This window comes from Apodemus sylvaticus, chromosome 3 (assembly GCF_947179515.1).
Source record: "Apodemus sylvaticus chromosome 3, mApoSyl1.1, whole genome shotgun sequence".
Lineage (NCBI taxonomy): Eukaryota > Metazoa > Chordata > Mammalia > Rodentia > Muridae > Apodemus > Apodemus sylvaticus.
The window spans coordinates 23,438,093-23,451,677 of NC_067474.1; the positions used below are offsets into that span (position 1 = coordinate 23,438,093).

Genomic DNA, 13,585 nt, shown 5'->3' on the forward strand with positions numbered 1-13,585 from the left:
GATCACCACATTCTAGAGGCTCCTGGAACCATGATTAAAATCACATACAGAGAAAACTTGGAAAGTACAAAACATTTTTGCCATTCTTAACATTTGCATAACCATTTCTCTCCTGTTAGTGGGCTTTCTGTAAACAAAGGACTTGATACCAGTGACAAAGCACAACACTTGTTTGGACAGTCTTGATCTGAGCTATGTAGTTTCCAAAGGTTAGAGGAGTATGGCTGTACTGGCTGGTTTTGTGTGTCAACTTGACACAGGCTGGAGTCATCACAGAGAAAGGAAGTGCCTCCATGAGATCCAGCTGTGGGGCATTTTCTCAATTAGTGATCAAGGGTGGAGGTCCCCTTGTGGGTGGTACCACCTCTGGGCTGGTGCTCTTGGGTTCTATAAGAGAGCAGGCTGAGCAAGCCAGGGGAAGCAAGCCAGTAAGAAACATCTCTCCATGGCCTCTGCATCAGCTCCTGCTTCCTAACCTGCTTGAGTTCCACTCCTGACATCCTTTTGTGATGAACAGCAATGCAGAAGTGTAAGCTGAATAAACCCTTTCCTCCCTAATTTGCTTCTTGGTCATGATGTTTTTGCAGGAATAGAAACCCCGACTAAGACAATGGTCCAATTAGTTTACCAAAACCATACAGTTGCTAAGCAATAAACCCAGTAGGTACAAAGGACTGGGGAAATTTATTTGTATTAATTGTCTTACAAATTTAATTTATGTATATTTAATTAATGAAAATTTAATGAATCAGTCTCCAACAGGATAAAAAGAATCTGCACATCTTCCCTCAGCTCAGAACAAGGGCCACTGTTTCCTTGCAGATGCTTTACTCCCTGTGAGGGTCACACACAAGGGAATACCACCTGCATCTCCTTGCTTTACTAATTTCTGTAGCTCACTCCCACTGCTTTCCTGTGACTGGTCATCTCCTTCCCCAAGGAGGATGGCAAAAGCTTTACACCTTGACAGATTAATTCACCAGCTCTGGCTTTACTCTTGAGTTCCAATTCCATAAACCCAGTGGTCTCCTCGCTGCAGCCACAGGGATCTTTAAAAACCACTGCCACGGCCAACTTCAGATCAAAAGCAGACTGCCGATTGCAGCCTCTCTTCAAACCCGTGTTCCACTTGGTCAGTTAGCCTGCATTATCTTCTCCTCAGCTGTTCCCAACAAACCAGGAGTCACTGGTCAATTCTTCTCCCATGACCCTTCCAGCTAGAGTCCTTTTAATCTCTCTCTGCCCTTGCCCCCTCCATGGCCAGCCCACAGTCCACACCTTCTTCCAGCTCTTAGGCGTCGAGACGGCCTCCTACTTTCTGAGCATCGGATTCAGCGCTCACAACCCATTTCCAAGTGGCAATCAAAGCAATCTTCACAAAAGCCAATCATAGCCTGCAAAGGCTTCCTTGGGCATAGAGAGTAAGAGCTGTGAGGTGCTGCTGGCATCCAGGTCTGCCCCGTGCTCCCAGCATGCCCCTCTTTCTGTTCCGATGCCAAGAGGAGTCTCCTGGAATAATGGCCTTTGTCTATCCACTCCCTCTACCTGAACAGCTCCTTCCACAACCCTGACACAGCTCAGCTACTATAGCTTGTCACTGTAACTCATATCACCTACAACCAAAGCTTATAAGAAGTGTGCTCTTATATCCCCGCTGCTGCCTTATTTGCCTACAGCATGCATTGTTAGGTAACATGACCTAATATATACTTTGTGAGACTCGGAAATACAGTCATTTATAAAACCTTCCAAGGCTTTACTCAAAGATTACCTTCCTGGTGACCCTTTCTCTATCGTGGTAATCCCCTCACATACCCAGTGGATGTTCCCCATTTCCTTTCACTCTAGCAGTCACCACTTCAAGTCCACGCGTGGCACTTCCTTGCTTTACCCAACCTTTCTTCTTCACAGTGGAGCTCTGTGAGAACATTTCTGCTGCTGAACCTATCTCCAATACCCAGCACAGCCTGACACGCAGTAGGCTCGCACTGCATTTCCTTGGAGTGAGGAGCCCTCAGTGTAATACTGGAAACATTTTTAAATTGACTGTGTTTTATAACATTTGGCACCTCAAAACATTTCTAGGGCTTTCTGTCTGAGAGAGGACAAAACACAAACAAGCCTTTATATGCAATAATGCCTGCAGCCCAGAGCCTAGCCTCCTCTCTCCAGCCTTAAAGCATAGGAAGCCACGACCTTTGCCTTTGCCACGCCAGAGCCAGATGCTCGGCAGCTAGAAGCCATTCTGGTGGCCCAGGCTTGCCAGGGCTCTTCAAACCAGGCAACCCTGGGCTGGCACTCCACCTCCCCTCGCTTTCCTCACAGCCAGCCGCAAAGGATCATGGTAAATCTTCCTTCCGGGTCTGCGGTCCATTCCTGCCATCTTTCCTGTGGCAGTGTCGAGGGAACCCACTTCCTGTCTTTAGGTCAGGAATAGAATAAGCCATTTTATGCCGAGCCATTTCTACATCCTCTTTGGTGACCACATCTGACTATTGAACAAACGCAAACCAGACATCGCCTCACAGGTGGGTTCGTGAAGCTGCAGGTGAGTGCGGCAGGCCTTGGGACAAGAGCTAGAAGATGACAAAGCATGGGAGGTGACGGGGACAGAAAGGAGGAGGGAGGTAGCTGTTAAGAAATGAGACACGTGTGCTGTCACATTTGAAAAAGGTCTCTACAAGACAGATTTACACTCTTCAGTGACACAATGGAGCCTACAAACACCAAAGAGCCTGAAATCAAAGCCATAAGGAAATTCTAGGGAGATACATTGATACAGGACCAATGGCAAGATAAGTCAACTGAATGCTATAGACGCAGTAGCACGCAGTATTGAAAACAGCCTTAATTAACATGGTATCCCCCACCCCATCCCTCACCCCACCCACACACTTGGGAAACTGACTATACCGGAAGTATAAAACAAACAGATGAAAAAAGAAAAGCACACACAAAAGAGTGAAGAATCTGGTTACACTGAACTTGTGACTGCCAGAATAGTATTCTGATGAGATGGGCCCGGGGTACCTGCGCTTTGCCGTATCGTGCTCGTGGGCTCTGAGGGTACTTTCGAACCAACTCTTCAAATGCAGTCACTGCTTCCTCGATCTTACCCTGTTAGGGAGGCACAACTGCATAAATACAATGCCACTGAATACCAATATTTAGTTTTGTTCTTTTATAAGTCACCAAAGAATTGTTTAGACTTCTTTCTGAGTGCCAAATACAGTAGCCCACTTAAAAACAAACAAACAAACAAACAAACAAAAAACCAGCTTGGTTAAGTAACAAACATAAAACTGTAATGAGTGTTATAATCTTAATTTTTAAAATGATGTGTGCTGGTAATGATGAAAAATGAATTTTGTTGAAGATAATCATGTTTTTTTTTCTCAATCTACAGAGTCCCCACATGCTTTCTTAATGAGGATATTTAAGTTTTATGTGGGGGCAAACACTTCTAGCAGTAGGATGCCTTGGGCCTGTCAGAGGCAATGAGGCATCACCACAGCTTTGAAGTGTCTGGAAAGCAGGAGAACTAACCAAGGAGTCTGTGAGGGCCACGTGGCCACAGCACTGCGCTCTGGTGGAAGTCAGGGTTGATTGGTTTCTCTGGCTTAGTGGACCACACGGCTGCCTGTGTGGCATGCATGAGCTCTCTATGGTTCTTTAAAAATAAATACCATCAATTTCCTATGGAGGAATGTAACAAATTACTGAAAATTTCCTGGCTGGACAAATGAAGACTGAAACTGGCTTCGAGATGTTGGAATCAAGGTGTTGGAAAGAAAGGCTCCAAGGGAGACTCTGCTCATGCCAGGCAGCTCCCAAAGCTGTCAGCATCCCTTGGCCCATGGCTACATCGTTCCAATCTCTTCTTCCGTCTCCACATGGTCTTCATTTGTATCTGACTGTCTGTTCTTCTGTCTTCTGGATCAAATCTCTGTTTCTCTTTCTGGAAATGACACATTAGAGTCCTTTCCAGATAGGCCATGAAAATCATATCTAGAAAGACTAATTTTTAAGGTATTTCCAAGGCAACATTTATGGGCCCCAGGAAAACAAGATTATCTTTTGGGGAGACCATTTTTGAATCTACCAGTGTTGGCTTAGCTTCCTGTGCATACAGGACCACACCAGTATAAACTTGGTGCCTTAAAACAGGAGAAATATGTTTTCTCACAATTCTGGGCAAGTAGACATCAAAAATCACTTCTTCTGGGCTAAAATAAAAATACTGCTAAGATCAGGCTTTCTCCAGAGGCCCTAGGGGAAGTCCCACTTCTTTCTTCTTGCCAGTGTTCCTTGACTTGTGGACCCCAACGCTCCTACTGCCATCAAATTCTGTGTGCCTCGTTCTGCATCAAGTTTCCCTCTCTTAAGCAATGATCACTACACTTAGGGACTAAATGGAGACTCCAGTGTAATCTCAGCCTCTAGATCTTGAAGGCAATCACATGTGAAGGACCTGTTCTCTGAGCCATGAAACCCAGGTGGAGTCCAGGGATTCCAGTTTGCTATCTTTTGGTAGACTCTCTTCAGCTTATTTTATACACAACATTAATTGCCCAAGCCACTTTTGTGGCCATTGTGCTACTAACAGACCCCAAATCAGGAGTACCGGATTCATAACAGATTTTACAGCATATTGTTCCTCCTTGGCAAACGTAGCATCATCCCATTCTGGCTCTCCTAGGCATCCTTGGGATCACCTCAAGCCACAGGCTACAAGGTTTCCACTGGGCATCATCATAGCTGCTCACTCCTGGGTTGACTAGCTGTACTGTTCATGGGTCTGTTTTCAGTCAGCTTCTTTCCTTCAAGGTCTTCCCTAGCTACTAACAGTACTACTTAAAATTTATTCTGATTTTAAAAGCATCCAGTATTTATAATGAATTGCCTAGAAATGATCTGTCCCTCAATGTCGCTTACTTATATAGACAGTTCACTGGAGTGATGCATACATGGGCCATGCTGTTTTGGCATGAAGCCAGATGGATGGTGGAATCCACTGGGGTGGTGTGGGAAGTGGGGGATGAAGACCCTTCGGTAAGCATCCAGATGTGCAGCAGAGCATTGCACTATGGGCTTGGTGCAGCCGGCCATTACACTGAACACATATTCTAGTTGCTTCTGTTTCTCTCATTCTGCCTGCAATAAAGTGGAGGTGTCTTTGTCTATAGCATGATTCAAAGCTTGTGGTGTGTGTGGCCTTTCCTGTTTTCATTTTAATACAGTTTTGTTATATTGTCTTACTACCCCCACCTCCTATAAAACAAACTAACAAACAAACTACCACCACTGATAACAACAAAAACCAAGGAGAGCAGATAACCTACCTCCTCCCTTAAAAACCCTTATTTATATTACCATTATGATAATAATTTCATTATAATAAAGTACCATTATAAAAATAATTCCAGAAAGTAAATGAATTATTCCATTAGGTTATATCAACCCCTGTGTATGTTGGGAGGTGGGGGAAAAGGAAAAATCTTAAATAACACATGATTTTTTAACAATTCGTGTGATTCAGGAACAACAGGATGATTCGGTAAGCTAAGGTGCTTGCCACCAGGCCTGACAATCCAAATTTGATGGTAGCAAGTTGTCCTTGGATCTGCAGGGTCGGCCCATGTACTCATGTGCACACACACACACACACACACACACACACACACACACAAATGCATATGCACACAATCAATGGATAAATAAATGCACTTTTAAAGCTTTGCGTTTGATTATTCAAATGTGATCTGAGCTTTATACTTTTTTGGATGAAACATAAAAAGCAGGCATATGCCTCCCCAAAGGGAAGAATTTGGACATGCGACGTAAAGGCGGCCAGACTAGCGTCTGGGGCACCTTATCTCTGCCCTCAACGATTCTCCTCTAGAGCTGTATCCTTCGAAAATGCTAGCTATAAAAACAATCGTAAACAAGATTTAATTATGTGAATGGTTTTGTCACAACACATCTGGAGAGAAGGTCGCATGTGGCTGCTGTTTCTGCCTCTTTAATGTGTCCTGTTACAGGCTCACAGTGCTCCTACAGGAAAACACCATCATTTCTCCAAATGAGCAAGACGGGAGGACACCCTGTGGACAGGGCCGGCACTTTAAAACCTACTGACTCATGAACTCCTTGGTAACTCAGGAGAGCCACGCTCTTCACTCATAAACACTGAAAACTCCTTCTTTAAGGTCTTTTACTGATGTCTTAGCTCCAAATTGCATGCATAATCTATCTGGAGCAGAGAAGGTGAAGAAAACACCCGAGATGAGGGAAGACTGCCACTGGCTCATATGGATTACAAAACACAAATCCCCCACCCCCATTACCAACCCCAAACACACACACACACACACACACACACACACACACACACCATAAACAAAAGCCATAGTGGCTTTGCTTTATGAAGTGAGACAAAATAAATGCAGAAATCATCCTATTCACAAAAACGTGGGTGCAGCGACTCCTGTCAATAGCATCCTCTGGAGTCGGTATTTCTATCTGCCGGTGACCAGGGTGGACCAAAGCTCCTTTATGAAGTCCTCTCTAGTGCTGGCCACAGACGCCTTTTGCTTCTGCTACTTCAGGTAAACAGGTAAGAAGTGCAAACGTCTCCCACTTCCGCCCCTAACTTGCGTCCTCTTCTTATTGCTGTGTCCTGGCTTGCTTGCTTCCTGTCCATCTCTTGTAGCTAATGGCTGCTCAACAGAAATGCACACGCCAGAAAAACTCACAAGCAGTGCAGACTCTAAACTTAAATACAATCGAAGGAACTTTCTAAGGGAAGCAATCAGATACTTAAAGATCCTAACTAGAGTATAATAAAGATAGTGTGGATTATATTATTATTATATTACATGACTGTGACCAGGCTAAGGGAGATACAGACTTCAATATAATGTTAACTCATTGTTTTCAAAGGCTGGACCATCTGGCAAGAAGCCAGAACATTGCAATTACTTGATGACAGAGCAGAGTTGTCATGAGCTTTATTTATCTAAGTGAGGAAAATACTAAACCTGTGACATTTCACGGCCACTGCTGCTGGACAATACCTTTCATGTGTGCACTGATACACTACAGAATTAGCTGGTGGTAGGGAGACAGTGCATGGCAGTGATGATGTGGTTTCTTCTAATGTGAGCTTTACAAAAAGCAAGAGGGATTTAGGACTGTTCGCATGGCTTTCATTTGTATAAATGGGGAAACTGAAGCTGCCGTGCCCAAGTGGTTACGGAATCCATGGAATTAGAACTTGATTTGGTGGGCTGACACCAGGACCTACCTGTGGCTCGCTCTCTTCCTCTGTGGCCCTTGGGGGCAGTTCTGTCCCGTGTGACCCGGTTCACACAGAAATGTGTTGAGGTGCCGGGAAAGCCACAGATGATTTATTTTACATTTACTGTTGTTGTTTCCATCATTATTACACTTCTCCTAGTCCTGCAATTCCCAGGATTGTAGCAATGAAACCTTCATACACTTTTGTGCAAAACAAAAATAGCAACCTACCCTTTTCCGGAGCTTTTCTCCAGCGTCCAGCTCAGCCTTAATTGTCTTATCAAATTTGTTCAGAAGTTTGGGCTTCTTCTTCTTAACTGAAAGGAGAAGACACAGGGGGATGAGGGGAGGGGGGGGAGAAGGGAGGAAGAAGGAAAGGAGAAGGAAAAGGAGACGGAGGGGAGGGAAGGGGAGAAGAGGAGAGGGGGGAGGGAGGGGGAGAAGGGGAGAGGAACGGAAGAGGGAGAAGGGGAGAGGGAAAGGGGGAGAGGACTTAATTTGCTTTTTGTCAATGCAGTTGCTTTGCTGTCCAGCATGTAAATGCTGGGGCAAGAATATCCCAGGTCACTTTGAACCAATAAGCACATTGGTAATAACCAGTAACATGTAGAATGATGCTGCCTCGTGTAGGCTATCCTGCACTACCTGGCGCAAAAATTCCCTATGTATAAATGGAATACAGACAGCATTTTGAAGAAGTCAGTGGGTGAACCTTTCTAACAGTGTGTACTCACTGGCTGATTAGAATCTTAATGTTGTTAGGCCTGTTCTGGTGACTTGTGGCCACCAATCTTAGTCCTTCTGTTGGTACTGCCTTGGGATGCCACGAGTCATACTCATACTTGACAGGAAAACCTATCACAGGAAGTCACAACCACCCCACAGAGTCTATGCTTCTGCTAAATGAGAACACTGCAGGCTCCATTCTTCTTATTCTTAGCACTATTTCTTATGCCAATTTCTACATAAAATGTCTTTTCTTAAGTTTCTGAGCTGAAAATACCACTATGATTTCATTCAAAGCCTGGCTGATAAAGCCTCCCGTACTGCTGAGTTTGATAGCTCTCTTGCCATCTCTTCCTTCTTCTGAGGCTCATGTCTTCTTCCCTGTCCCTCCTCTCCTCCACCATGCATGTCCTTTTGATGATCTCTCCCCCACATATGACTTCTAGTATCATATTCATCCCTGTCCTTCCTAAGCCCAAATCATAGACTCCTGCAGGGGATGCACTATTCTTAAGCTAAAGCTGAGGTGGATTTAGCATGGATTTAGCACATGGCTTGGGGTGCTGTGTAAACCAAAGCCCTTCTCCTAAAGGCATCAGACTCTGCAAGTGTCAGTAAGGGTAAGCCTGCTGGCGCACACTGTCCAGGACCCCAGAATACTCGGGTACATGGACTTCCCTGAGAGCCCAGCTTGCCAAAGGCAGACACTTGAAGGGTAAAGCAGAGGCTTCCAGATAGAGAAGGGACTCACACCTGGAAAAGGTACACAGTGGGATAAAGGGGAACAATCCAAAGATGAGCTCAATTCTTTTTACATTAAATGTACAAACTTATAAACCTTTACCTTATTCTGGGACACAGAAGGGAGACTGTATACACCCATATACCCACATCCTCTGCCTGAGAAATGAAAAGTCTCTGCATATCACTTGCTAGGTTTTCTTGGGCTCTGTCAGCCCAAGATGGTTACACACACACACACACACACACACACACACACACCAGGGAGGGTTCTAACCCTGAGTCTCTCTTTTCTGCTTCAGAAGAGTGTTAAGGGAGATCAGTGCCATGCATGAAACAGTTAGCCCAGGCCCTACCATGTAGCCCATGCTGGCCCTTGGCTGTTAATGCTGTGATGTCCCCACAGCCCACCTGCTCTTTTCTTTCTTGTTTTACTGGATCTAGATCTTCCTGGCTCATCTGGCACAGGCGAACACACCCTCACTCCACCCTGCCTCACTTCTGTAATGACTCTTTTCCATGGCTCTGCTGGGTCCCTTATCTTCCCTCCCTCACTGTGGGCACCATAGCTCCTTCCTTCAGCGGGACCCTGGAACGACAAGTCTCTGTGGGTCGGGTCTTCAGCAGACCATGGGGCTCTAAGAGATTCATTTTCACACTGAGCCACCAACAATCTATAGTTTTTGTTTTATTTGTTCATTTGTTTGTTTTGCTTTGCATGACTATAAATCTAAGTGCTTACCAACAGGTGGCTCAAATGAAGTAGACTAGAAACAGAGCCCTTGGCCTCCTGCCTCGCTCCAGAGCAGAGAGGATCTGAGTTATTGGTAAAGAATGTGCCGGGATACCTGCGTCCTAGCCCTTCAGCGTCCCCATGAACATAGGTTTGGAGGCAGGCTGGCTGCCTGAAGAGAGCACAAACACACGGTGAACAGTGACTCGGGAGAGGGCACGCCGAGGAGGCTGCCTGACCTCCTGACGCATGGGTGCTCTCAGAAGAAAATACGGATATCATACATCGGAACTGATAACTCAGAACTGATCAACTCACAGAGGAGGCTTTCCCTGAAGAACGAGAGCTATCTGTTCCCCAGACTGAGCAAGTATGCCCGGGTCTGGGGCTGGCCATTGAGAAATCGGTTATTCTGACCTAAAGCCGGGTCTCCACTCCTCTCTCCCCAGAAGTTAAACTGAAACCTTAAGTACCTTTAATCCCATTGTTTATACAACAAAAATGACTGCTCTGGTCTTCCTGTGAGCTGCTTTCTTCTCCTTCTCCCCTCTGTTTGCTCCTAGTTCTCCTGTTCAAAACTGTTTTAAAAAGCAATTGAAAATACTGGCAAACAATGGGATTTCTGGGCTGCACATTGTTCCTGTCTCGTCATCTTGGTGACGGCTTGCATCTCCCGTGTCCACAGAGGGGCTTCAGAGCCTCCGGGAAAGGCTGTTGAGCTCCTGATGGTGGGCTTCACGCTGGCTCTGTAGATTACCCCAAGGTGTCCTCTGGGTCACCAGGCATGAAGCTTAAGTTCATATGAGATGTATTTAGAAGAAAAAAAAATTATTGGCAGTCTAGGGAACCCAGAATAGTCTACGATAAGATAAAATGCCTATTAAAGAGTCACATGTAAGCACCCTAGTCCCACAATATTTCCTTAACAGCACAAACATGGAGAAAATATTAAAATCTCATCGCACCCACTACCAAGAATGTAGTCTGCCCCATTTTTCATACTGAAATTCAAGTTTTAGCCTATCATGGTCATTTTTATGTCTAAGTGTTTATAATCATGGGGACATTTTCTCAGTTACAAACATCCATCCTATCCTTATTCTGGAGGCAAATGAACAAGCTACAGGACCGATGATTCCAGTTCCTGTCAGGACAAGACTCAGCACACTTTCTCTTGCACTAGTCATCAAGTAGAGAAAATTTGAAGTCTTAACCTTTTAAATGACCGTGTTTGGAATTCAACAGGAATTTTCAAAAGGAAGCTAGTCTTATGTAAAGTTGGTATTTCAATACTGTACAATAAACCAGATGATCAACTTACATCATGGGAAGGTTACTTTTGGCATACATTTTCAGAGGTCTTAATGTATGCTCAATAGATTTCAGTCCTGGGCTGAAGCAGTACACCATGACACTTAGCACAGACAGGAAGAGGCTGCTCACTTTGGGCAACCAGAAAGCAAGAGGATGAGGAGGGGCTAGGATCCCAATATCCTTCAAGGACACACCTACTGTGGAGACAAAGGCTTATCCAAACCACAGAAAGTGTTACTAAGGAACAAGAGGGGGAAACTGGATTTGAGAAAAGTGAGTACATGTTTTGTTTACAAAATACTTAGGATAAGAAGTCGTTCAGATTTCAAATATACTGCATTTTGAGATCTTTGCATATGTAAAATATATTATCTTTGTGATTGAACTTAGGTCTACATATGAAATTCATCTACTACATATATGTATACATTACACACACACAGACACACAGACATACACATACAGACACACACACACACACACAGCATGCACTCTTGAAGGAAATTCTCTACATTAGTTTAGTGTTCCTGTATTTGAATAATATGCATCATATCAGATATGGGATTTTTCTGCTTGTGGAATTCTATCAATACACAAAAATGTTTTGTATCCTGCGGCATTTCTGATTTTGAGATTAGTGATGTCCAGTCTATAGTTGTACGTGGTAGATTAGGAGTAGTAGTAATGTATATTAGAAGAAGTGGAACGGTCCTGGAATAATGAAAACCATAACTATACCTGAGCAAGGGTAGCCATCTAGGCAGTGGAGGAAGTAATCTCCCTGTAACTCAGTCCCAGCTGTTGAGAAAGGGGGCTGGGTACACACGTTCTTTGTTTACTGCAGATGTGGTGTACCTTGCTGCTGCTGCTGTAACTTCCTCCACAATGATGGACTTCCACCTTGAACTATGAGCTGAAACAACCCCTTCCCCCCCTTAAGCTGCTTTTGTCAAAACATTTTATCACCACAACAGGACAGGACACTAAGGCAACCAGTAAGGTGTACCTCTGCTGTTAGCTGTTTACATTTTAAGGGAAAGGACAGACATACACTAAAGTTTGGTGCCACAAATACCATTCTGCTGCTCAGGGCCTACAGGCACTGACTTGCTGTTGCCTGTGCAAAGACGGAACCTACTGATGCCAAGCTTGCTATAAGAGTGAACAGAGTTCAGTGCACACGCTCAATGATCACAGTGTTTGCAGGAAGAACACAAACAACGGCACAGAAGACCAGTGCAATGATAAGACCCAGGCATGGCCACCCTGACAAAGGATTCTACGTGTAGATAGAAGCCACCCAGAGAGACAGAGGATCTGTTTCTGTCCGCCTTGACATATTTTAATTACTAATTAAACATAGACATTAGTTTAACTGTGTGAATGTCTCCCATAAACCCACCTGAAATGCTATAATTATTCTAGGGAATAGCATTAACAAGGAATTTCTTCACTGTGTGTTTCCTGGAACCAGCATCCCTGCCTTTCCCAAGTTGACCCCTATCTCTATCTTAGACACTTACCTGTGAAGCCTACATTTCCTGTATTCAGCCTTCAAAATATGATGCAAGACTGCATATTTGACTTTTTTGTGGTGTTTTCTCTATTTGGTAGACACTTCCACTACTTCCGTTAAAGAATCCTCTACCTCACCACCTTTGATCCTGTTTTAAAGCAAAGTCATTTACTATCCTTCATCAAAAGAGAGTACCTTCTCTGTGCTTGTATAATACTTTTTTCTAGAAGAAGTAGGAGGAGGAGGAAGAGGAGGAAGAGGAGAAGGAAGACAAGGAGCGGGAGGAAAAGGAGGAGATGAAGGAAGAAACACTCTTCATACTGTTAATGTGGATGTATGAATGCATGAACAAACCCAGACACCCTAGAAGGGATGGCAGCAGGGTCAGTTTGAAATTTAGGTATATTCGCTGTCTTAAAATAAAAACTACAGTTGTATGTGTGACCTCCTCCAGCCCAAGAAACTAAGATAGACAATGATCAGAGAACATTGCTTTAAAGAATACCTAACCCAAAATGTCCAGTCCACCATAACGGGAAGGACAGAAGAGGAAGACAAGAAAAAGAAGAGAGTTAGGCTCGAGCGATTTTCCTCAGAACAACTCATGGAGAGCACTGGTCGTATGTCGCATGTCCTATTCTAAGTGAATTTAATTGGTCTGCACAGATATGGCAGGATATAGGCACAGCTAACCAGGAGCTTCTAGGTTTGTAAAGTTCAGCTATTTTTAGTGGGATATCAAAACTCCATAGCACAGCTTGCTTTTATATGTGTTATCAAACTCTCTCTCTCTCTCTCTCTCTCTCTCTCTCTCTCTCTCTCTCTCTCTCTCTTTCTCTCTCTCTCTCTCTCCCCACCATGCCCCTTCCTTCCTCTCTCCCTCCTTTCCTCCCTCTCCCTCTATATGGATATAGTCTCATGTAGCCCAGGATGGCCTTGATTTACATCTGAAAATGACCTTGAACATCTGATCCTCCTACTCCATTATAGGCATGATTCTAGACATGAGTCACCGTGGCAGGTTTTAAGAAGTGCAGAGATCAAGACGGAACCCAGGGCTTTATGAATGCTAGGTAAGCACTCTACTAACTGAGTCATATTCTGGGCTTCTCAAAATTCTTTTTGTCTTGTTTATAAAACAAAGGTCTCACTGTGTTATTTACACTGGCCTGGAACCTGCTATCTCAGGGATCTTCCTACCTGAGCATCCCAAGTTCCTGGATTTATGGGTGTGGGTTACTGCCAGGGAAATTCAT

General features: G+C 44.3%; 1 protein-coding gene across 7 annotated transcripts in view; it reads right to left on the reverse strand.

Annotated features, from left to right (window-relative positions):
- Asph (aspartate beta-hydroxylase) overlaps positions 1–13,585 on the reverse strand; it is a 225,844-nt gene that overhangs the window by 87,698 nt on the left and 124,561 nt on the right. For all 7 annotated transcript variants that reach the window (XM_052176054.1, XM_052176053.1, XM_052176051.1 and 4 more), the window contains 2 exons: positions 7,531–7,616; positions 3,031–3,117 (listed from right to left, as the gene is read on the reverse strand). In XM_052176054.1, coding sequence (XP_052032014.1) covers positions 3,031–3,117; positions 7,531–7,616 — 173 coding nt within the window. The remainder of the gene's footprint in view (positions 1–3,030; positions 3,118–7,530; positions 7,617–13,585) is intronic.